At 46.2% G+C, this 26,193-nt stretch overlaps 2 protein-coding genes across 2 annotated transcripts in view; both read left to right on the top strand.

Moving 5' to 3' along the window:
• The window catches only part of rab40c (RAB40C, member RAS oncogene family), a 45,414-nt gene extending 36,599 nt beyond the window's left edge, over positions 1-8,815 (top strand). The window contains exon 7 of the mRNA XM_062964216.1: positions 5,883-8,815. Coding sequence (XP_062820286.1) covers positions 5,883-6,163 — 281 coding nt within the window. The 3' untranslated portion in view covers positions 6,164-8,815. The remainder of the gene's footprint in view (positions 1-5,882) is intronic.
• A 16,135-nt stretch (positions 8,816-24,950) lies between these two features.
• Positions 24,951-26,193, top strand: part of wfikkn1 (WAP, follistatin/kazal, immunoglobulin, kunitz and netrin domain containing 1) — a 12,435-nt gene continuing 11,192 nt past the window's right edge. Inside the window, exon 1 of the mRNA XM_062964217.1 lies at positions 24,951-25,136. Within this exon, the coding sequence (XP_062820287.1) occupies positions 24,951-25,136 (186 nt within the window). The remainder of the gene's footprint in view (positions 25,137-26,193) is intronic.

The following is a 26,193-nucleotide window of genomic DNA, read 5'->3' as shown; positions in this document are numbered from 1 at the left end:
ATGAGCACCAACCCCCAGAGTGTGAGTAGATCAATAGGTACTGCTCCGGCGGGAAGGTAACGGCACTCCATGCAGTCATGCCTATGGCCATATGACTTTGGAGGTGTCTACAGACAACGCCGGCTCTTGGGCTTAGAAATGGAGATGAGCACCAACCCCCAGAGTGTGAGTAGATCAATAGGTACTGCTCCGGCGGGAAGGTAACGGCACTCCATGCAGTCATGCCTATGGCCATATGACTTTGGAGGTGTCTATGGACAATGCCGGCTCTTGGGCTTAGAAATGGAGATGAGCACCAACCCCCAGAGTCGGACACGACTGGACTTAACGTCAGGGGAAAACCTTTACCTTTACCTACTTATTCAAGTGAAGTATTAGTCATTTCTGACAGCTTCTTGGCTCCTTGGGCAAGAAAGGGAGGGAGGGAGGGAGGAAGAAAGGAAAGAAGGAAGGAAGAAAGGAAAGAAGGAAGAAAGGAAGGAAGGAAGGAAGGAAGGAAAGAAGGAAGAAAGGAAGGAAGGAAGGAATGAAGCAAGGAAAGAAAAGGAAAGAAGGAAGAAAGAAAAGAAGGAGGGAGGGAAGGAAGGAAAGAAAAGGAAAGAAGGAAGAAAGAAAAGAAGGAGGGAGGGAAGGAAGGAAAGAATGAAGGGAAGGAAGGAAGGAAAAGGAAAGAAGGAAGAAAGGAATGAAGGGAAGGAAGGAAAAGGAAAGAAGGAGGAAGGGAAGGAAGGAAAGAATGAAGGGAAGGAAGGAAAAGGAAAGAAGGAAGAAAGGAAAGAAGGAAGGAAAGAAGGAAGGAAGGAAGGAAAGAAAAGAAGGAGGGAGGAAAGGAAGGAAAGAAAAGGAAAGAAGGAAGAAAGAAAAGAAGGAGGGAGGGAAGGAAGGAAAGAATGAAGGGAAGGAAGGAAGGAAAAGGAAAGAAGGAAGAAAGGAAATAAGGAGGAAGGGAAGGAAAGAATGAAGGAAGGAAAGGAAGGAAAAGGAAAGAAGGAAGAAAGGAAAGAAGGAAAGAAAGAAAGAAGGAAGGAAAGAAAAGAAAAGAAGGAGGGAGGAAAGGAAGGAAAGAATGAAGGAAAGGAAGGAAGGAAAAGGAAAGAAGGAAGAAAGGAAAGAAGGAAGGAAGGAAAGAAAAGGAGGGAGGAAAGGAGGGAAAGAATGAAGGAAAGGAAGGAAGGAAAAGGAAAGAAGGAAGAAAGGAAAGAAGGAGGGAGGGAGGGAAGGAAGGAAGGTAGAAGGGAAGGGAGGAAGGAAGGAAAAAAGGAAAGAAGGAAGAAAGGAAGGGAAGGAAAGAATGAACGAAAGAAGGAAAGGAAGGAGGGAAAGAAAAGAAAAGAAAGCACTTCATGGCTAAGGAGAAGCCGAGCTGTCCCTCTCCATCTGCCTCCCTTTTAAAGACACCTCCGAGGTCTTGCCATTTGCAAAAACCAGCGGAGACTTCAAGCGGGTGGTGGGTTTCCTATGCGCCACCTAAAATAAGTGCCTGGTGCTTCTAAGTGGAGCAGGGAAGCCGAGGATTCCTCCTCCTCCTCCTCCCCATTACCCCCGGACCCCATGGCCTTCTCAAAACAAATATGCTCCACCTTGGAGTAGTTCTTCTTTGGGCTTCGTGAAGCAGATGTTCAGGGGTTTTTTTTTTGCTGGGAGAGAAGCACGAGATTGGCGCTGCTTCTCATGGCGTGAGGCAGGTCTGCTCCGAGGGTCCCGGTCCAGCTGTGGGAAGGGGTCAGAGATCAGGAGTGTTTGCCTCGGGTTGCCAGGGCGGGCGCATTTCTCAAACTGGAATGCGCTCTCTGCGACTCGTCTGCTCACCTCCAGACCAGGCCTGTCCCCCTCTCATTGCATTTTCCCATTTGAATTGCAGTCTCCGGGGCTTTGTCTGCAAAGGAATTGATATGCAGCGTGTCTTCTGCAGACATGACTTAGCCGCCAGTTGCGGAGAGGCATTAATAACATTGACAAGGCCCAAGAAACCTGATTAATACAGAGGAATTTGGGGGGAGAAGATGCAACGCTCAAAACCCCTTTGGTAGCCACTCATTCTCTTGCTTCAGTTCCAACGGACTAGTTTCAAAGAATGAAATGCTGTCCTTGGTTTTTAAAAAACCCAATGCTTGACGGGAAACGGAATGAAATTATCTTGCACTCAGCACGACCATACAAGCCAAAACTGTAGCTCTTTAGATCACCAAGTTTTGCTTCCAACCAGTTTGATTGTAAGAAAATTGCACAGACAGACTACAAACAGAGGCACAACTGTGTGGCCCAAATGATCCATTGGAACTTATGCATCAAGTACCACCTGCCAGCAGCAAAGAACTGGTGGGATCACAAACCAGCAAAGGTCGTGGAAAATGAACACGCAAAGATACTGTGGGACTTCCGAATCCAGACTGACAAAGTTCTGGAACACAACACACCAGACCTCACAGTTGTGGAAAAGAAAAAGGTTTGGATCATTGATGTCGCCATCCCAGGTGACAGTCGCATTGACGAAAAACAACAGGAAAAACTCAGCCGCTCTCAGGACCTCAAGATTGAACTTCAAAGACTCTGGCAGAAACCAGTGCAGGTGGTCCCAGTGGTGATGGGCACACTGGGTGCCGTGCCAAAAGATCTCAGCCGGCATTTGGAAACAAAAGACATTGACAAAATTACGATCTGCCAACTGCAAAAGGCCACCCTGCTGGGATCTGCACGCATCATCCGAAAATACATCACACAGTCCTAGACACTTGGGAAGTGTTCGACTTGTGGTTTTGTGAAACGAAATCCAGCATATCTATCTTGTTTGCTGTGTCATACAACATCGTTGTGTCAATAATAATAATAATAATAATAATAATAATACAGTATATACTTGAGTATAAACCGACCCGAATATAAGCCGAGGCTCCTAATTTTACCGCAAAAAACTGGGAAAACATTGACTCAAGTATAAGCCAAGACTAGTAAATTTCAGAAATAAAAATAGATACTAATAAAACTGCATTAATTGAGGCATCAGCAGGTTAAATATTTTTGAATATTTACATAAAACTAATTTAAGATAAAACTATCCAACTCTGGTTAAATCATTAGTTTCATCTTCGTCAATGTAAATGTGCTTATATATCCTTTTAATAATAATAATAATAGTAGAGTAAAATAATAAGTGTAATAATACTAATAAATGCAGCAAAATAAATGTAAAAATAAATGGAGTAAAATAATAAATGTAACAATCATATCAGAGTGAAATAATAAATGTATTAATAATAAAAATACAGTAAAATAAATGTAATAGTAACAATATTAATAGAGTAAAATAATAAATGTAATAATTATAATAAATAGAGTAAAATAATAAATATAGTAGTAATAATAAACAGATTAAAATAATAAATGTAATAATACCAATAATAATAGAGAAAAATAATAAATGTGCACTCTCCACTTTAGAACGCCTTTCCAATCAAGCTCCGTCAGTCCTCGATCTTCTTCCCATACCTTTTTTAACAACTTCAGCCCTATTCCCTCACCTATTAATCCACATGTAAAATAGTAGCCCCTGATGGCGCAGCATGTTAAAGCACTGAGCTGCTGAATTTGCTTACTGAAAGGTCGCAGGTTCTAATCTGGGGAGCGGCGTGAGCTCCCGCTGTTGGCCCCAGCTTCTGGCAACCTAGCAGTTCGAAACTAAACAGCCCCACTCCCTTGCCTAACTGCTTTAATATCTGGTTATTTAAGTTTTTAAAATCGTTTTGCTTTTGCTATGGATTTTAATGTTGCAACTTGTACTATTATATGTCTATGTCAGTTGTTGTTTTTAGGGCTTTGTTCCCATGTGAGCCGCCCCGAGTCCCCTCGGGGAGATGGAGGTGGCATATAAGAAATAAATTATTATTATTACAGTAGAGTCTCGCTTATCCAACGTAAATGGGCCGGCAGAATGTTGGATAAGCGAATATGTTGGATAATAAGGAGAGATTAAGAAAAAGCCTATTAAACATCAAATTAGGTTATGATTTTACAAACTAAGCACCAAAACATCATGTTATACAACAAATTGGACAGAAAAAGTAGTTCAATATACAGTAATGCTATGTAGTAATTACTGTATTTACGAATTTAGCACCAAAATATCACGATGTACTGAAAACATTGACTACAAAAATGCGTTGGATAATCCAGAACGTTGGATAAGCGAGTGTTGGATAAGTGAGATTCTACTGTATTATTATTATTATTATTACTATTATTATTATGTGAGTAGATCAATAGGTACTGCTCCGGCGGGAAGGTAACGGCGCTCCATGCAGTCATGCCACATGACCTTGGAGGTGTCTACGGACAACGCCGGCTCTTTGACTTAGAAATGGAGATGAGCACCAACCCCCAGAGTCGGACACAACTGGACTTAACATCAGGGGAAACCTTTACCTTTTACCTATATATATACATACACACACACATATGTATACTGTATATATATACCGTATAAATATATACTAGCTTTGCCCAGCCACGCGTTGCTGTGGCTTATGGGAATCCTTTGTTGGCCAGGTGGAATAGCAGTGAATAGCCTTGCAGTCTCAAAGCCTGGCCGTTTTCTGGAGTAGCTGGAGCTTTTTGTTGTATGAACGTAGAGGCATGGATGAGGGGTTGTGCTGCCAAGTGTAGTGTTTCTGGGATGTGTAGTTTTGTTGTTTTGTCCTAGGCCGAAATTTCATTACCCTTTTATATAGATAGACTAGCTGTCCCCGGCCACGCATTGCTGTGGCGAAGTCTGGTGGTATGGGGAATAAAGTATTGAGGAATTGGTGGTAGTTAAGGTAAAGGGTAAAGGTTTTCCCCTGACATTAAGTCCAGTTGTGTCCGACTGTACACTGAAGTGGATTATATGGCAGTGTGGAGTCAAGATAATCCAGTTCAAAGCAGATAATATAAGATTATAAATGGGTGATATAGCTGTGTGAAAGGGCCTTGAGTCTACACTGCCATATAATCCAGTTCAAATCTGATAATCTGTATTTTACAGGCAGTGTGGAAGAGGCCTAAGTGAGGCCTAACTCTGCCTGTCCCCTGGGTTGAGTGGGTTGCTAGGAGACCAAGTGGGCGGAGCTTAACCTTCTAACTGGCAACAATTGGATAAAAACAATTCTTCCTCTCCCTCTAATTAGGACTTTATTTTTCTTTTCTTTTTGTTGTATGAACGTAGAGGCATGGATGAGGGGTTGTGCTGCCAAGTTTAGTGTTTCTGGGATGTGTTGCTTTGTCCTAGGCCGAAATTTCATTACCCTTTTATATATATAGATATTGAAAACACTGACTACAAAAATGCGTAGAATCTCACTTATCCAACACTCGCTTATCCAACGTTCTGGATTATCCAACGCATTTTTGTAGTCAATGTTTTCAATACATCGTGATATTTTGGTGCTAAATTCGTAAATACAGTAATTACAACATAGCATTACTGCGTATTGAACTACTTTTTCTGTCCAATTTGTTGTATAACATGATGTTTTTGGTGCTTAGTTTGTAAAATCATAACCTAATTTGATGTTTAATAGGCTTTTTCTTAATCTCTCCTTATTATCCAACATATTCGCTTATCCAACATTCTGCCGGCCCATTTACGTTGGATAAGCGAGACTCTACTGTATAGATATACACACACACACACATACACACTTTTTTTTCTTTTTTCTTCTCTATCTCTTTTCCGTTATATTTTCTGACTCTTTTGTACTCCGACTTTTTGTTCTCATGGATAATCACAATAAAAAATATTTTAAAGAATAAAGATGCCTAACCATTCCATCCTTGGAGGCAAAGTCTCTTTGTGTTGTGCTTGTCCTGCCTTGCTAACGGGGTGTTTTATTTTTCTCTCTCCCGCCCAGTGTTCAGCCTGCAAGACCTCTGCTGCCGCGCCATCGTCTCCTGCACCCCGGTCCACCTCATCGACAAGCTGCCCCTCCCGGTCACCATCAAAAGCCACTTGAAGTCCTTCTCCATGGCCAACGGGATGAATGCGGTGATGATGCACGGCCGGTCGTACTCCTTAGCCAGCGGCGGCAGCGGGAGCAGCAGCAAAGGCAACAGCCTCAAGCGCTCCAAGTCCATCCGCCCGCCCCAGAGCCCCCCGCAGAACTGCTCGCGGAACAACTGCAAGATCTCTTAGCGGGCGGCGCCGGGGCACGTCTCCTCCAGCCGCACAACCACTGCACCTGGTCACCAATGTACAGATGTTGGCATGCACGTCACCGGCTCCTCTGTCGCTCTGCCTGCCCAAGATCCCACACGGGCAGAGCATGTTGCATACCAAGCCCACCATCACCAGCGTGCGGTAGGCCTTTCCTGCTCCGAAGAGGTGACGGCATGGCTGCCTCGGGGGGTAATGACTCTTCCTCAGCCTCGTTGTCAGGATGGACGTCGCCGGAGAAGGGACTTTTGTGCTGTAACTTTAACGTTTGGGCTCTGGAATGGATTGCCGGTGCTACAGACGACACTCGACTCTTTTCAAACAGGCAAATCCAGCTGCCTTTATCCAAGAAAGACTATGGCTGGCTGGGGATCCTTTGACATTTTCCACTTATTTATCACGGAATTATCTCACTACTTCGGAAAGCACTCCCACAATGTCCCCTTCCCTGCTTTTTGGGGGGAGAAATCTTGTAAATATAAGAGCGAATTGAAGTGGGAAGGGAGTTGGCACTGGTCAAAGGGTGAAATGATCAAACACTTGTGGATTGTATAAGAGAAACAGGGTCGCTCTTGGGGCCTCTCCCCACCCTAATTCTGAGAATTTTCTTTGTGAAAAGGAGGAGGATTTTCTTTTCTTGCCAGGTTCCTTATAATAAGTGCATGGCTTAAATGGACGGCGAGAGTGAGATTTGGAAGGACATTGTGGGTGGGCAAGGGGTCAGGGGGTGGTGGGCACATCTGGGATTGGTTATAACTGCTCTGGAGATAGAAGCCCTCCGGCAAAAGTCCGGAAAATGCTGCTCTTTTATGGCTTGGGCTTTGAGGCACGTAGAGATTCCTGAACTTTGCCTCTCTTGCAGCATGCGATGCTCTTCCGAACAGACACATTTGCATGTCTTGGCACTATCGGGCGGTCTTCAGCAGCTTGCTTTGTAACTCCGATCTTACCCTACTACTTGGTAGATCTTCCCGTAGAGAGGCAAAGGAGCATAGCAATCCCAGTCATCTTAGAAATCCCATTTGCTTTTCAGTGATCTGTTTTGTCACCTAGTGTGAAAAGGCCTCCTTAGGTCAGTTGCAGGTGAGAAACACTGGGCTGCTAAACCTATACATTGGATGGTTTCGGGATAGTTATAAATCTATATGGTAGTGAGCGGAGCATCTTAGTGTCCATCCATGTCAGTATCGCATACCTCCGATCCTAAAGTTGCAGGAATGAGAAACACTGGGCCGCTAAACCTATACATTAGATGGCCTCGGGATAGTTATAAATCTATATGGTAGTGAGTGGAGCATCTTAGTGTCCATCCATGTCGGTATCACATACTCCTGATCCTATTGCAGCTTTTTGGGGCAAAGGCCTCTCTGTGCGCTCTTGGCCTCGGGACAGTTATAAATCTATATGGTATGGAGCGGAGCATCTTAGTGTCCATCCATGTCAGTATCGCTCCGATTCTAGTTGCAGCTTTTTGGGGAAAAGGCCTCTCTGTGCGCTCTTGCTCTCTCTGTTCACCTTGATTGTAAAGGCTTTGGAAGTTGCCCAAGCTGATGTTTATCACAGACTTGGTTGGAATTCTATGTTGCATGTCTGTCTGGGTGGGAAATGCCTCCCAGTCTGTGTTAATTTAGAGAGAAAGTGGAATAGAGGACCAAAGTGTCTTGTGAGTGGCGTTGGAGTGGGCACTTGGAGTCACCCGCCGTCGTCTCCTGGGTTTTCCCTCCACTTATTCTTGGACCTGATGAATGTGTCTCGTCACAACGGTCGCCTGGCTCAGGTGCGGGGCCAGCGCATTGGAATGGGTGGCATGATGCTGCCGGGCGCTCCCTGCGCAGCTGACCGCCCGTTTTGTTCCGCCGGAGAGAGAGGCCTGGCCGCGTGTGTCTCCTTGACCGCTCCGAGGTGGCTTGGCACACGACGGGTGGCCCTGCCCCTGGCAGGCGCTCAAAGAGGGCGGCGGGGACAGGTCAAGGGCAGGGGAAAGCCTTTCGCGGCATCTCCTCGGACCGGGAACAAAGCCGGAGCCAAATCCAGGCCAGGAGCGTGGAGGCTTCGAGATTTGCGGGGCATGCCTGCACCGCCGTGGCCACCTGTTCCCACTTTCTCAAAATGGAGTGGGAGACAATCACTGACTCAACGGGCTGGCATTCTGGGGATGTGCCGGGAACAGGTGATCTCGCAGCCATCTTTCCACCCTGGTTTTAAAATAGCCCCTTTCCAAAACAGCTATAGAATGTGCATTGTGTTTTTCTGAAGAGGAGCAGCCCCCTCCCTCCCTGCTGCTTGTCGGGCGGTAAATCTTCCCTGTTGTTTCTCCTGCACCTGATGCGGTGGTGTCCTAGCTTGGAGGATGCTGCCGACCATTCCAGTTCTCCGAATTAATATTTTCAATCTCACTTCAATGTCTGTCTTGAATCGTAGCGGAACGAGTTCCCTTCGATTGTTTGCCGCTGAACTTGTACCCGACTCGATCAATGTTGGACTCAAAAGAATGTGATATCAAAACACTAAAAAAAGTAGCTGCTGTCAAACACTCGTACCATTCCTGTTTGTAATCCCTCTGTACAGTCGGCGTCATCCAAACGGATGGTTTTTATATAAATTAAAAGAGAGCCTTGTTTTAAAAACCTCCCCGCGGGCTGTGGAAGTTGTGCGTGACGAGAAAAGGAGAGCAAATGAGCTCTCCCCCGGTGTTGCTGAAGGGCAGCGGGAGGGCAGCGGAGTGGGTTTAAGGGGATTACGGGGGGATTGCGGACGGGGATCCTCCCAGGAGGGAGCGGTGGAAAGCACTTTGCTAACTGCCTTGTTGGAGACGAATAGGCATTTGGCCGCAGAGCGAAGGCTCGAAGGATCAAAGCAGGATGCCTTCTTCACACTTGTGCGGATGGAGAATCGCCAGCCTGTGCCAAGGGAACCGAGCCTTTGCTTGCCGCTCCAGAGATCCCTGGGGTGTGTTTTCAAAAACCACACTTAAGCCTTTGAGAAATTAAGAAGCTCAAGATTTATATCCTCCCTTTCTTCCCTCCTGGAACTCGAGAGAGCATCCAAGTACGAGGGTTGAACGGAAAGTAATGCCTCCACCTTCGTTACTTGGGTTTGCATGGGAATATTTTAATAAATCAAACGCAGAAATAATCCTTAGAACGTGCTCTTCAACTACCACTATTCACTTTTCCACATAATCACCAGACAGTTGGATACATTTCTGCCGACGATGAACACATTTTCTGAAGCCGTCATGGAAGAAGTCGACACTCTGTTTCCACAACCGCCGTCTCACAGGATCTTCCGAGAGCCGAGCAAAGCAATAATGTGACCCACACATTCTTGTGAAATGCTGATTATGCTTGAAATTTCTCTCTGAGTGATATGACAATCGTCCTGAATCCATCTGTCAACCTTTTGGTTGGTTGCTGTCACAGGACGTCCGATTCTTTGTTTGTCACACAAGTCAGATGTTCCCACCTCGACATCTTTAAACTTACTCGCCCAACGACGCACAGTACTCACATCAACACAATCACTACAAACAGCTTGCATTCTCTGATGAATCTCCTTTGGGGTGACACCTTCTGCTGTCAAGAATTCAATGACTGCACATTGCTTAAGTCGCATTGACTGACCGTCTGCGCAGGGTTCCATACTTCGCCCTTTAACAACACAACCGTTCAATGCTAAGGCTTCCCCGTCTGCGCAGGGTTCCATACTTGTCACTTTAACAACACAACCGTTCAATGCTAAGGCTTCCCCGTCTGCGCAGGGTTCCATCCTTCACATTTTAACAACACAACCATTCAATGCTAAGGCTTCCCCGTCTGTGCAGGGTTCCATACTTCACATTTTAACAACACAACCATTCAATGCTAAGGCTTCCCCGTCTGTGCAGGGTTCCATACTTCACATTTTAACAACACAACCATTCAATGCTAAGGCTTCCCCGTCTGTGCAGGGTTCCATACTTCGCACTTTAACAACACAACCGTTCAATGCTAAGGCTTCCCCGTCTACGCAGGGTTCCATACTTCACATTTTAACAACACAACCGTTCAATGCTAAGGCTTCCCCGTCTGCGCAAGGTTCCATACTTCACATTTTAACAACACAACCATTCAATGCTAAGGCTTCCCCATCTGTGCAGGGTTCCATACTTCACATTTTAACAACACAACCGTTCAATGCTAAGGCTTCCCCGTCTACGCAGGGTTCCATACTTCACATTTTAACAACACAACCGTTCAATGCTAAGGCTTCCCCGTCTGTGCAGGGTTCCATACTTCGCACTTTAACAACACAACCGTTCAATGCTAAGGCTTCCCCGTCTACGCAGGGTTCCATACTTCACATTTTAACAACACAACCATTCAATGCTAAGGCTTCCCCATCTGTGCAGGGTTCCATACTTCGCACTTTAACAACACAACCGTTCAATGCTAAGGCTTCCCCGTCTGTGCAGGGTTCCATACTTCGCACTTTAACAACACAACCGTTCAATGCTAAGGCTTCCCCGTCTACGCAGGGTTCCATACTTCGCACTTTAACAACACAACCGTTCAATGCTAAGGCTTCCCCGTCTGCGCAAGGTTCCATACTTCACATTTTAACAACACAACCATTCAATGCTAAGGCTTCCCCATCTGTGCAGGGTTCCATACTGCGCAGTTTAACAACACAACCGTTCAATGCTAAGGCTTCCCCGTCTGTGCAGGGTTCCATACTTCACATTTTAACAACACAACCATTCAATGCTAAGGCTTCCCCGTCTGCGCAAGGTTCCATACTTCACATTTTAACAACACAACCATTCAATGCTAAGGCTTCCCCATCTGTGCAGGGTTCCATACTGCGCAGTTTAACAACACAACCGTTCAATGCTAAGGCTTCCCCGTCTGTGCAGGGTTCCATACTTCACATTTTAACAACACAACCGTTCAATGCTAAGGCTTCCCCGTCTGCGCAAGGTTCCATACTTCACATTTTAACAACACAACCATTCAATGCTAAGGCTTCCTGCCAAATGGAACTGTAGGGAAGTGTCTACCGAACAATCTAGTACCTGCCGCAGACCAGTACCGCCATTAGTTGAGTTACAAAAGTGGAGGCATTATTTTTCATTCAGGATGGTGAGGCAGGGGCCCCTTCTACATCTGTAGTTTCGAAAAAGGAAAACAAAAATGGGAGGGAATAAGCAAACATGTGGATGCCCCCCTCACTGCTCTGGAACGTGCCCAGGACACACTCGCACCCCATGGAGCCTCCGTGTGATTTCAGGTGCAACTCGGAAACAAACAACGGAGCAGATGACGGAGCGCTTGTGCCGTACATTCTGTTTTTGGGCCGATGGCCTTTGCCTGGAAGGGGCGCAAGGGGGGAATCGGAGGCAAGCTTGATCCACGGTGCTCCTTCCTAGGACTTTTATCATATTGCGCTGAGAAGTGGTCGGAAGAAGAGAGTTTAATCTAACGCCATCTAATCAAATCTAAATCTAATCTATCTAAATCTATATATATAAAAGAGTGATGGCATCACGGCGACCCACAAAACAACAAAACTACAGGCCCCCCAACCTCGAAATTTGACAACACAACCCATCATCCACGCCTCTAGGTTGATACAACAAAAAGAAAAGAAAAATAAAGTCCTAATTAGAGAGAGAGGAATAATTGCTTTTATCCAATGGCTGCCAGTTAGAAGGCTAAACTCCTCCAACTTGGTCTCCTAGCAACCCAATAAAAAATAATAAAAAACACTAAAAATTAATACAATAAAATACTATAATAACAGAAAATAACTAAAAATAATACAAGAAAATAATAAAATATAATAAATAAAAATATAACTTACAATAAAATTAATTAAAAAATGCAAATAACGTCAAATAAAAATTACACAACAATTTTTAACCAATACCACCACCACTTTGCCACAGCAACGCGTGGCCGGGCACAGCTAGTCCATAATAAAAGTGAAAACCTGTATGTGTGTATGTGGCACAGGTGTCCACTCACACAGACAGCCTCTGGCCTCCACAAACAGGCTATAGTTCCCAGTGCTGAGGAGCCACCATGTCACTCTTTTCCACTGACATTGCGGTTACAGCGAGCGCCATGAACATGCAGCCCAACCCCTGCCAATGTCCTCCCCAAACACTACGGCCCACCACCCAAGGAATGCTTTCGTTTGGGGACTATTTCAACCTGGATTTTGCATTTTCCTCCACCCCAGGCAGGCATCCCAGGGTTCTCCATTGCTCTGGAATTTGCATGGCCCCGCCCACTGCCCTTCCCTTTCCAATCTGTCTGCAGAACAAACACAGCAGAACTGAGCTGTAACTAAACTTACTGGAGGAGTTTGGAGATTGACTCCACATGGTGGAAGTTGTAGTTCACCCTGCATCAAGTCAGAGCCCTGTGACTCCTAATGGGGAATGTAGAGGAGTTGTAGTTCACCTACACCCAGAACACGATGAACCCAAACAAGGATGGGTCAGGACCAAACTTGCCATGCATCCCCGATATGCCCAGATTTGGATACTGGTGGGTTTGGAGGGGAATTGGCCTGGACATTTGGGAGTCGTAGGTACTGGGATTTATAGTTCACCTGCAATGAATGAGCACTTTGAACCCCACCGATGATGGAGCAGGACCACACCTGGCACACAACATATTGGACAAGTTTGGGGAAAAGAGAGTTATAGTCCACCTGCATCTAGAGAAACAGTGACCACCACCGACAATGGACCAGGACCAAGATTTGCACAGAGAAGCCTCATGATCAACGGAACATACTGCAGGGGTTTGTGGGAAGGGGCCTTGATTTTGGGAGTTGTAGTTTACCTGCATCCAAAGACCACTGAACCCAGCCAATGGTGCATCTGGACCACACTTGGCACACAGACTGAACATAGCCTGCTGTGGATACTGACAGATGTTTTGGGGCAATTGCCCCGGGAATCTGAAAGTTGTAGTAGTTCACCCAACACAGAGAGCACTGCAACCAGGCAATGACCAGCCAACGACAGATCTGGACCACACTTGGTACAGACCCACAATGGCCAACTTATAATACTGGCTGGTGTGTTGTCGAAGGCTTTCATGGCCAGGATCACAGGGTTGTTGTGTGTCTTTCGGGCTGTGTGGCCATGTTCCAGAAGCATTCTCTCCTGACGTTTCGCCCACAGAACAGTAAATAAAAAGCAATACTCTGAAAACAGAGGATTTCCAGACATGAATCAACCTAGGGCAGTTAACGACTCTAAACAAAGGATGCCCCAGAGGCAGGAAGAAGACAGCAGATAAGCTTTTCAATGCTAATTAAAGTGATTAACTACACAACATTCACACTGACCTCTCTCACCCTAGACTCTCCACAGATATATATTAACCTCTTTGCTTAGTTTTCTCCATACCTCACAACCTCTGAGGATGCCTGCCATAGATGTGGGCGAAACGTCAGGAGAGAATGCTTCTGGAACATGGCCACACAGCCCGAAAGACACACAACAACCCAATACTGGCTGGGTTTGGGGAGGATTGAGCCACGATTCTGGGAATTATACTTCACCCACTCCAAACAGAATACATAACATTGAAAGACAAATAACACAATTCTTAGCTTGGGTCCCCAAGCTAGTAAATAAATAAATAGCCCGTAACATGGGTGGAGAGGGATGCCTGGGACCGCCGTCCAACCCTTTCCTCGTGGAGGAGACTCTCCTAAGCAACTGGGACAACAACACAACAAGGCAAGTTCCAAGGAGAAAGAGTCATCCGCCTGCTTTGGCACAGGCCGGTTCATCCCATTCCGGCCACGGTCCTGCATGCTGACCGGTGCCATCCCTGCAATGAGAGGCTGGGCTGTGCGCGCATGAGCGCATCAATATGCCGGCCTCTGATGAGCCTCTTTTGTGTTGTTGTTGTTGTTCTTCTCCTTTGAGGAGCAGGTCAAGGGGCAGAGGTGGCAGAGGTCCTGCGTGTTTTGGTGTGCCGGCATAGGCTCTGTTGCTGTGAAACACACAAGTTGCTGCCCGCTTTGAGCCTTGATCCCGGCTGCTGGCGTTTGATGTGTCGGTGGCATCCCAGGATTGCATTGGCGGAAAGGAGGCTCGGGAGGAATGGCGAGCCTCGAAAGACACAACAATTTAAACTGTGGAATGAGCCACACGGGAGGGAGGTCGATTTGGACTTGGAGAAGGCCGTTTTCCTTGGAGGGAACCAATATTTATGTATACCCCGCTTTATCTCTCCCGTCTCTTGCCAACCTAGCAGTTCGAAAACGTGCAAATGTGAGTAGATCAATAGGTACTGCTCCAGCGGGAAGGTAACGGCACTCCATGCAGTCATGCCAGTGGCCACATGACCTTGGAGGTGTCTATGGACAACGCCGGCTCTTCGTCTTAGAAACTGAGATGAGCACCAACCCCCAGAGAGTGAGTAGATCAATAGGTATTGCTCTGGCAGGAAAATAACGGCGCTCCACGCAGTCATGCCAGTGGCCACATGACCTTGGAGGTGTCTACGGACAACGCCGGCTCTTGGGCTTAGAAATAGAGATGAGCACCAACCCCTAGAGTGTGAGTAGATCAATAGGTACCACTCCGGCAGGAAGGTAACGGTGCTCCATGCAGTCATGCCAGTGGCCACATGACCTTGGAGGTGTCTATGGACAACGCCGGCTCTTTGGCTTAGAAATGGAGATGAGCACCAACCCCCAGAGAGTGAGTAGATCAATAGGTACTGCTCTGGCAGGAAGATAACGGCGCTCCACACAGTCATGCCAGTGGCCACATGACCTCGGAGGTGTCTACGGACAACGCTGGCTCTTCGTCTTAGAAACTGAGATGAGCACCAACCCCCAGAGAGTGAGTAGATCAATAGGTACTGCTCTGGCGGGAAGATAACGGCGCTCCATGCAGTCATGCCTATGGCCACATGACCTTGGAGATGTCTATGGACAATGCCGGCTCTTCGGCTTAGAAATGGAGATGAGCACCAACGCCCAATTCCCAATTTGCTTCTGACACGATCAATCCATTGGGTGGTTCCAGCGGTCAAGACATTCTAGACCGGCAATGCTTTGTGAGCAACCAAGATGACTGCCGTGCTCGGCGTGCCAAGGATCGGGAAGAGGCCGGTGGGATTGTGCGCCTGCTGCGCCAACATAACTTGGCAGGCTTTGGCCGGTGGACCTCGGACGGGGTGGCCACTTGCTGCTCCGCGTCAGGCCACAAAGCACCTTCGGAAAAGCGGCCAGCCTCTGAACTCAAGCCTGCGGACGGGATTTATTTTCAGCATCAAAAGGTGGTTTGCATTTCTCCTCGGCACAAAAAAACAAAACAACAACACAAACCCCATTCCTGATCTTATCACCCTTGCAAGCCGTCTTAATTTAGAGCAGCCCAATTTAGGACACGGGAAGCCTGAGTCAGTTCTGGCTATCACCACGATATGAATTCGGAATCAGAAATCCTTGAAATGTTAGGATTCAAAGAAAGGGAAAATAGAAAATGTCATGTAGAGTGGAATGATAGAGTTAGAAGAGACCCCATGGGCCATCTAGTCCACCCACTTCTTTCTGCCATGTAGGAAAAGCACAATCAAAGCACCCCCGACAGATGGCCATCCAGCCTTAATAATAATAATAATAATAATAATAATAATTATTATTATTATTATTATTATTATTATTATTATTATTATTATTATTATTATTATTATACAAAAAACAAATCCTGGCTATCAAACATCTAAGAAATCTCACAAAATTTCGCATCTCATGTACATGAATGACCTGAAGCTGTATGGAAAAACAAAAACGGAAACTGAAATCCAGTCTCTGACTAACACTTTCTGAATCTTTAGCGCTGATATCGGCATGGAATTTGGTTTGGACAAATGTTCGACAGTGGCATTGAAGAAAAGAAAAATCATTGAAAGTGAGGGCATAAATATGCCTAATGGCCAAACGATAAAGTGTCACCATAAATATCTGGGCATATTACAGCTGGACAACATCAAGCATGAACATGTGAAAACTGTGGTCAGCAAAGAATACACACAAAGGGTCAGAGAAATTCTCAAAAGCAAGCTCAATGGAGGCAACACCATCAAGGCCATAAACACCTGGGCCATACCTGTCATAAGATATACTGCTGGCATCATAAACTGGACACAGGTGGAACTGGACAATTTGGACAGAAAAACAAGAAAACTCATGACCATTCATCATTCCCTGCACCTTCGCAGTGATGTTGACCGGCTATATCTGCCTCGAAGATCAGGGGGCAGAGGACTCTTACAAGTCAAACAAGCAGTCAAAGAAGAAGAACAAGCCCTGGCAGAAGATGGAAAGCAAAGTGAAGAACCTGCTTTGATTGAAGTCAAAAATCAGAAACTCCTCAAAGCACAGCAGACAAAAAACCAGTACAAGAAAACCACACTGCAAACTAGAGCTGACAGCTGGCACAACAAAACATTGCCTGGAAAGTTCCTTGACAAAATTGAAGGAAAAGCTGACAAGGAGAAGACCTGGCTATGGCTCACGAATGGGACCCTGAAGAAGGAGACAGAAGGCCTGATCCTTGCAGCCCAGGAGCAAGACATCAGGACAAAGGCAATTCAGGCCAAGATCGAAAAATTAGCTGATGACCCAAAATGCAGACTGTGCAAGGAAACCGACGAAACCATGGATCATATCCTCAGCTGCTGTAAGAAAATCGCACAGACAGACTACAAACAGAGGCACAACTATGTGGCCCAAATGATCCATTGGAACTTATGCCTCAAGTACCACCTGCCAGCAGCAAAGAACTGGTGGGATCACAAACCTGCAAAAGTATTGGAAAATGAGCACACAAAGATACTGTGGGACTTCCGAATCCAGACTGACAAAATTCTTAATAAGAATAATAATAATATTTTCCAACAAAATATGGCAAACATTCGATGCCGTAAAACAATACAAAATTAACTCTCTTCTTCCGAACACGTCCCAGCGTAATCTGATGAAGTCCCGAATCACATGTAGAGCTAACAAGGCGCCACAATTCTGCACAATTCCTCTGCAGATATATTGCATTTGCCGGTCCTTTTGGCCATAAACACGCATTGAAATTGCCTTCCAGGAAGAAAGGCCCACCTTGCTTGTTGATAACAAGCAGGCAGATGCTTCTGCAAATGTATGCCTGCAATGCCCGCAGGGATGGGCTGTTCTTTGTGATTCGGCCGCAGCCGATACAGGCTTGTGAGGGAGACATTCTTGCCTCGGCGAACAGAGACCATCCTCTAATGCACGACCAGGGCAATTGAGGGTCAAACAAGGCGAGAAGAAGGCTTTCCGGTTTCCCTGGTTTCCAATGCACATTCTGACCACGAAAAGAGAGGAAATTTACCTACCTACCCCCCCTTCTCTCTTGTTCCAAACTAGTCTTAGCATTGAACGGTTGTGTTGTTGAAGTGCGAAGTATGGAACCCTGCGCAGACAGGGAAGCCTTAGCATTGGACGGTTGTGTTGTTAAAGCGCGAAGTATGGAACCCTGCGCAGACGGGGAAGCCTTAGCATTGGAAGCTTGTGTTGTTAAAGCGCGAAGTATGGAACCCTGCGCAGACGGGGAAGCCTTAGCATTGGAAGCTTGTGTTGTTAAAGCGTGAAGTATGGAACCCTGCGCAGACGGGGAAGCCTTAGCATTGGAAGCTTGTGTTGTTAAAGCGCGAAGTATGGAACCCTGCGCAGACGGGGAAGCCTTAGCATTGGAAGCTTGTGTTGTTAAAGCGCGAAGTATGGAACCCTGCGCAGACGGGGAAGCCTTAGCATTGGAAGCTTGTGTTGTTAAAGCGCGAAGTATGGAACCCTGCGCAGACGGGGAAGCCTTAGCATTGGAAGCTTGTGTTGTTAAAGCGTGAAGTATGGAACCCTGCGCAGACGGGGAAGCCTTAGCATTGGAAGCTTGTGTTGTTAAAGCGCGAAGTATGGAACCCTGCGCAGACGGGGAAGCCTTAGCATTGGAAGCTTGTGTTGTTAAAGCGCGAAGTATGGAACCCTGCGCAGACGGGGAAGCCTTAGCATTGGACGGTTGTGTTGTTAAAGTGTGAAGTATGGAACCCTGCGCAGACGGGGAAGCCTTAGCATTGGACGGTTGTGTTGTTAAAGCGCGAAGTATGGAACCCTGCGCAGACGGGGAAGCCTTAGCATTGGACGGTTGTGTTGTTAAAGCGCGAAGTATGGAACCCTGCGCAGACGGGGAAGCCTTAGCATTGGAAGCTTGTGTTGTTAAAGCGTGAAGTATGGAACCCTGCGCAGACGGGGAAGCCTTAGCATTGGAAGCTTGTGTTGTTAAAGCGCGAAGTATGGAACCCTGCGCAGACGGGGAAGCCTTAGCATTGGAAGCTTGTGTTGTTAAAGCGTGAAGTATGGAACCCTGCGCAGACGGGGAAGCCTTAGCATTGGAAGCTTGTGTTGTTAAAGCGCGAAGTATGGAACCCTGCGCAGACGGGGAAGCCTTAGCATTGGAAGCTTGTGTTGTTAAAGCGCGAAGTATGGAACCCTGCGCAGACGGGGAAGCCTTAGCATTGGACGGTTGTGTTGTTAAAGTGTGAAGTATGGAACCCTGCGCAGACGGGGAAGCCTTAGCATTGGACGGTTGTGTTGTTAAAGCGCGAAGTATGGAACCCTGCGCAGACGGGGAAGCCTTAGCATTGGACGGTTGTGTTGTTAAAGCGCGAAGTATGGAACCCTGCGCAGACGGGGAAGCCTTAGCATTGGACGGTTGTGTTGTTAAAGCGCGAAGTATGGAACCCTGCGCAGACGGGGAAGCCTTAGCATTGGATGGTTGTGTTGTTAAAGTGCCAAGTATGGAACCCTGCGCAGACAGTTGGTCAATGACACTTAAGCAACGTGCAATCATTGAATTCTTGACAGCAGAAGGTGTCACTCCAAAGGAGATTCATCCGAGAATGCAAGCTCTTTGTGGTGATTGTGTTGATGTGAGTCCTGTGCGTCGTTGGGCGAGTAAGTTTAAGGATGTCAAAGTGGGGACATCTGACTTGCGTGACAAACAAAGAGTTGGACGTCCTGTGACAGCAACCACTGAGTTTCACAAGCAAAAGGTTGATAGATGGATTCAGGACGATCGTCGTATCACTCAGAGATAAATTTCAAGCATAATTGGCATTTCACAAGAACGTGTGGGTCACATTATTGCTTTGCTTGGCTTTCGGAAGATCTGTCCACGATGGGTCCTGTGAGACGCTGGTCGCGGAAACAGAGTGTCAACTTCTTCCGTGACGGCTTCAGAAAACTTGTTCATTGTTGGCAGAAATGTATCCCATTGTCTGGTGACTGTGTGGAAAAGTGAATAGTGGAAGTTACACATGACCTTGGAGGTGTCTACGGACAACGCCGGCTCTCCAGCTTAGAAATGGAGATGAGCACCAACCCCGGAGTCGGTCACGACTGGACTTAACGTCAGGGGAAAACCTTTACCTTTTTATAGGCCAAAGAGGAACACATAGGGAAAAAACATGGGAGTATTTGGGGCAAATTATATACAAGAGAGACATAGTTTTCCAAAGTACCTTTAACAAGCCAGGCTTCCCAGTAAGTCATGGGCTCGGGCTGTGGCGCAGGCTGGAGAGCAAGCAGGCTGTAACCAGCTGCAATGAATCACTCTGACCAGGAGGTCATGAGTTCGAGGCCCGCTCAGAGCCTATGTTTGTCTTGTCTTTGTTCTATGTTAAAAGACATTGAATGTTTGCCTACATGTGTAATGTGATCTGCCCTGAGTCCCCTTCGGGGTGAGAAGGGCGGAATATAAATACTAGGCATGTCCGATCGATGAAAAAAATGTTTCAATTCTCGTTTCTAAAGTAGGGGGTGCTGGCGCTTCGATATAGAAAGTATTTCCGATTTTTTTACCCAAAATTTTTGAATATTTCCGAAAATTCGTAATGATTCTAAATGTTTCTAAAATGGCGGATGCACATGCGCAATCGCTACACACTGGGCTTGTATGGCAATCTTCCATGTGCGTTAGCCTCCACCTTTGCGTCCATCGTGGAAGCTTCTGATTGGCCGGGGAGCTGCAACCAGTTAGGCTGTGCTAAGCTCCCATTCAAGGTTGCAGAACCATTTTTTTTAGTATTTTTAAAAATATATTTTTAAAAAATTATGGGGGCAAAAAAATTAACAAAACATTAAGAGACAATTAGAGAATGGTCCAACAATGGTTCAAATTACATTGCTGGTTGCGCTGTGAGACAATGTCTCGGAATGCGTATCAGAAAGCGAGAACAATCCAAAATAATTCCGATATACGATTCAAAACGATTTTTTGGACATGTCTAATAAATACAGTAGAGTCTCACTTATCCAAGCTAAACGGGCCGGCAGAAGCTTGGATAAGCGAATATGTTGGATAATAAGGAAGGATTAAGGAAATGCCTATTAAACATCAAATTAGGTTATGATTTTACAAATTAAGCACCAAAACATCATGTTATACAACACATTTGACAGAAAAAAGTAGTTCAATACGCAGGAATGCTATGTAGTAATTATTATATTTACCAATTTAGCACCAAAATATAATGATACTAGCTGTGCCCGGCCACGTGTTGCTGTGACAAAGTATGGTGGTATGGGAAATAAAGTCTTGAGGAATTGGTGGTAGTTAAGGTAAAGGATAAAGGTTTTCCCCTGACATTAAGTCCATTATAAATGGGTTATATAACTGCGTGGAAGAGCCTTGAGTCTGCACTGCCATATAATCCAGTTAAAATCAGATAATCTGTATTTTATAGGCAGTGTGGAAGAGGCCTAAGTGAGGCCTAACTCTGCCTGTCCCCTGCTAGGAAACCAAGTGGGCGGAGCTTAGCCTAACTGGCAGCAATAGGATAAAAACAATTATTCCTCTCCCTCTAATTAGGACTTTGTTTTTCTTTTCTTTTTGTTGTATCAACCTAGAGGCATGGATGAGGGGTTGTGCTGCCAAGTTTAGTGTTTCTGGGATGTGTAGTTTGGTTGTTTTGTCCTAGGCCGAAATTTCATTACCCTTTTATATATATAGATATTGAAAACACTGACTACAAAAATGCGTTGGATAATCCAGAATGTTGGATAACCGAGGCTTGGATAAGTGAGACTCTACTGTACTGTAATAAGTAAGTAAATAAATAAATGGCCAGGGGTAATTTATCCCTGGTTGTCCTGGCACAGAGGAAGATGACGGCAAGGCATCTAAGGAGGGCCAGAGAGAGAGAAAAAGAGAGAGAGAGAGAGAAAGTAGACTTCTCGAGCGGTGACCTGGCCCAGGTAAACTTCTCGAGCACAATTCAAGGTGCTGGCTTTAGCCTATAAAGCTCTAAACGGTTCCGGCCCAGCTTATCTGTCCGAACGTGTCTCCCGCTATGACCCACCTCGAAGCTTAAGATCGTCGGATGAGGCCCTGCTCGCGGTCCCGTCAGCCTCACAGGTGCGGCTGGCGGGGACGAGAGACAGGGCCTTTTCAGTGGTGGCTCCCCGCCTATGGAACGCCCTCCCCATTGAAGTCAGGCAGGCTCCCTCCCTCCTATCCTTCCGTAGGAAGGTAAAAACTTGGTTGTGGGGCCAGGCTTTCGAATAAGAATCAGCAGCATGAATTACTATTATGTATACTGGAACTCAATTGACAGACCCAGTCTTTTAAACTTGTACACGCCTATCTATATTTTATAAATGCATTTTATGAATGTTATATGTAAGTTAATTTTTTAACTGATTTATAGTGTATTGTACTGTTTTTATATGTCTGTTTTATTGTAAGCCGCCCTGAGTCCCCTGTTGGGTGAGAAGGGCGGGATATAAATATTGTAATAAATAAATAAATAAATGAACTAGACATCCCAAGGACCTGGGGCTGGTTTTCTCATGTAACATGGTGGAAGTCGAACACCTGGAAGGAAGGCCCAAGTTGGCCTAGGCTAGAAGCTGTGTTTCAGGATGTATCCAAGCGCCTGAGGGTGGCACGGGTCGGGAGCCTGGAGGTGTTTTCTCATCCTGAAAGAATGAGGGTCTCTCTGTCTCTCTCTGTCTCGGCCTTCTCCCCCTTTGATCTCCTGCGAGTGTTTGCCCAGCCGATCAACCCAGACAGGGTTAGCGTCTGAGGTCAGTCTCTTTTCCATTCCAAACTCCCAGACACCTCGGTGAGCGGGGAGGAGACTCAGGTTACAGCCCCCCTTCTCCACCCCCAGCTGCAGCTTTATAGCTCTCTTTGCAAGGGCTTCTCTGGAGGCTCCCCAAATTGCCCGGAGACTTTGGAGGGTGCACAATGGAGCCCTTCTGATCCAATCTTCGGGGAGTGGGTGTGCACCACAACTGGGAGGCAAGCCCGAGAAGAAGCAGCAACAACTCTGCCTGGAAGGATGCTCTCCGGAGGAAGGAGGCTCGGAGGGGCCGGGGGGCTCCGAGGAGGGAGACCCTAGGGCAAGGTGCTCCTTCTTCATCATCTTCATCTTCTCCATCTGTGTGAGGACACAGGCAGAGTGGACTACAGTTTTGGAAGACCTGCGAAAGAAGAAGGAACACACACAGAGAGAGACCCACCCTTTGGGATCAGAAGGAAGACTGTTTGGGATTGGAGGAAACGTACACTCGGAGAGAAAGGAATCTACATAGCTTGGGATCTGGGGAAGAAGAGACAACACAGAGCAGCCCACGGCTTTGGATCACATTTGGAGTTTGGGGTCAGAGGGAACCTAGGCAGGGATCTGGAGAAGGAGAAGGAGAAGAAGGAGAAGAAAGAGAAGGAGAAGAAGGAAAAGGAGAAGAAGGAAAAGGAGAAGGAGAAGAAAGAGAAGGAGAAGAAGGAAAAGGAGAAGAAGGAAAAGGAGAAGGAGAAGAAGGAGAAGAAAGAGAAGGAGAAGAAGGAAAAGGAGAAGAAGGAAAAGGAGAAGGAGAAGAAGGAGAAGAAAGAGAAGGAGAAGAAGGAAAAGGAGAAGAAGGAAAAGGAGAAGGAGGAAAAGGAGAAGGAGGAGAAGGAGAAGAAGGAAAAGGAGAAGAAGGAAAAGGAGAAGGAGGAGGAGAAGGAGAAGAGGAAGAAGAAGGGATATCTCTATAGAGAGAGAGACCTTTTGGGATCAGAAGGAAGGCAAGCACTCTCCATTTTTGGACTTGGAAACACAAGGAGAGCCATTCACCTTTTTGGATCAAAAGGGACACAGAAGAGCGACCTATTCTTTTGGACTTAAGAAAAGAAAACACGAAGGAGAAGGAGAAGAAGGAGGAGGAGAAGGAGAAGAGGAAGAAGAAGGGATATCTCTATAGGGAGAGAGACCTTTTGGGATCCGAAGGAAGGCAAGCACTCTCCATTTTTGGACTTGGAAACACAAGGAGAGCCATTCACCTTTTTGGATCAAAAGGGACACAGAAGAGCGACCTATTCTTTTGGACTAAAGAAAAGAAAACAAGAAGGACAAGAAGAAGAAGGGATATCTCTATAGAGAGAGAGACCTTTTAGGATCAGAAGGAAGGCAGACAATCTCCAGAAGTGTTTTGTGTTTTGGACTCGGAAACACAAGGAGAGCCATCCACCTTTTTGGATCAAAAGGAACACAGAAGAGCGACCTATTCTTTTGGACTTAAGGAAACACGAAGGAGAAGGAGAAGAAGAAGGGATATCTTTATATATATAGAGAGAGACCTTTTAGGATCAGAAGGAAGGCAGAAAATCTCCATTTTTGGACTTGGAAACACCGGGATCACTGTCCACCTTTTTGGATCAAAAGGGACACAGAAACGTAACCTACTGTTTTGGACTTAAGAAAAGGAAACACGAAGGAGAAGAAGAAGGGATATCTTTATATATAGAGGCCTTTTAGGATCAGAAGGAAGGCAGACAATCTCCATTTCTGGACTTGTAAACACAGGGATCACTGTCCACCTTTTTGGATCAAAAGGGACACAGAAGAGCGAGCTATTCTTTTGGACTTAAGAAAAGGAAACACAAAGAAGAAGAAGAAGGGATATCTTTATATATAGAGACCTTTTAGGATCAGAAGGAAGGCAAGCACTCTCCATTTTTGGACTTGTAAACACAAGGAGAGCTGTCCACCTTTTTGGATCAAAAGGGACCTATTCTTTTGGACTTAAGAAAAGGAAACACGAAGAAGAAGAAAAAGGGATATCTTTATATATAGAGACCTTTAAGGATCAAAAGGAAGGCAGACAATCTCCATTTTTGGACTTGGAAACACAGGGATCACTGTCCACCTTTTTGGATCAAAAGGGACACAGAAGAGTGACCTATTCTTTTGGACTTAAGAAAAGGACTTAAGAAAAGCAAGAAGGACAACAAGAAGAAGTAGGGATATCTTTATATATAGAGACCTTTTGGGATCAGAAGGAAGGCAAGCACTCTCCATTTTTGGACTTGGAAACACAAGGAGAGTTGTCCACCTTTTTGGATCAAAAGGGACACAGAAGAGTGACCTATTCTTCTGGACTTAAGGAAACACAGAAGTACCTAAAGTTTGGGATCTGTGGAAGAAGGAGAATATAGAGAGGCCCAAACTCTGGGATCAGAAGGAACGTTTGCTCCGACCATCCACGTTTTTGGACTTTCTGGAGAAGAAGCTGCCCAGAGTTTGTGATCCAAGGATACGCAGAAGAGTGAGCTTTTGTTCTGGACTTGGGGAGAAGAAGGAGGAGAAGAAGGAGAAGAAGAAGCTGGGCACTCTCTGCCTCCTCTTGCTCTTGCCTGCCGCCTGAGGCCGAGGGGCGGGCCCCACCGAGGCCATCCATGCGGGCCCCACCGCCGCCCCTCGTCCTCTTCCTCCTCTTCTTCCTCTTCCTCTGCTCTTCCTCTTCCTCCCAGGCCGAGGGGGCCAGCCTGGGGGAGCACACGGGGGTCTGCCCCAACCAACTGAACCCCAACCTCTGGGTCGACGCTCAGAGCACCTGCGAGAGGGAGTGCCGCGCAGACCAGGTGAGCCTGTGTGGTTTCCTTCCCAGCTTTGTGTCTTAACAGCATCTCCTCCTCCTGACGTTTCTCCTGCTTCTGTGGCTATTGGCATCTTCGGAGCATCCGATGTTGGTAAAGCAGAGTATCTTCTCAACCTGCTTGACTCTCATCAGATCCTCTGCTGATGGCAATAGCGGAATGGCAAGGAATTTTGGGAGCCAAAGTCCAAAAAAAAAAGTCCAAAAATGCCTGGAGGGCCACACATCTGGCACCGCTGAGTTATCAATCATAAGGCTTGCTAAACATCTGGGTTCTTTAAATGCAGTCCAGTGGAAGCATCTTCTGCAAAGTCCACTCTATAAACACAACTGATGCTCGTCCATGCCGTAAACAGCCACTCGGTGGCATTCAGAAAACTGTAGTTTATTTAATGCTTAGACCAGGCATGCGCAAACTTTGGTCTTCCGGGTGTTTTGGACTTCAACTCCCACCATTCCTAACAACCTGAGGTCCTTTCCTTTTCCCCTTCAGATGCTTAAAGAAGGGGCCTGAGGCTGTTAGGAATTGTGTGAGTTGAAGTCCAAAACACCTCAAGAAATTGCGTTATACAAAGGTTGAATGAAAAGTAATGCCTCCACCTTCGTAATTCCTCAACAGATGGCAGTCCTGTTATGCGGCAGGTCCTGGCTTGTTCAGTAGACTCTCCTCTACAGTTCCATTTGGCGGGAAGCCTTAGCATTGAGCGGTTGTGTTGTTAAAGTGCGAAGTATGGAACCCTGCGCAGATGGGGAAGCCTTAGCATTGGACGGTTGTGTTGTTGAAGTGCGAAGTATGGAACCCTGCACAGACGGGGAAGCCTTAGCAATGAACGGTTGTGTTGTTAAAGTGCGAAGTATGGAACCCTGCGCAGATGGGGAAGCCTTAGCATTGGACGGTTGTGTTGTTAAAGTGCGAAGTATGGAACCCTGCGCAGACAGTTGGTCAATGCGACCTAAGCAATGTGCAGTCATTGAGAAGGTGTCACTCCAAAGGAGTTGTGATGTTAAAGGGTTCTATACTTTGCACTCTAACAACACAACCG

The sequence above is a fragment of the Anolis carolinensis genome, unplaced genomic scaffold, assembly GCF_035594765.1.
Source record: "Anolis carolinensis isolate JA03-04 unplaced genomic scaffold, rAnoCar3.1.pri scaffold_13, whole genome shotgun sequence".
In the NCBI taxonomy this organism is placed as follows: domain Eukaryota; kingdom Metazoa; phylum Chordata; class Lepidosauria; order Squamata; family Dactyloidae; genus Anolis; species Anolis carolinensis.
This window is presented reverse-complemented; position numbering and strand designations above follow the sequence as displayed.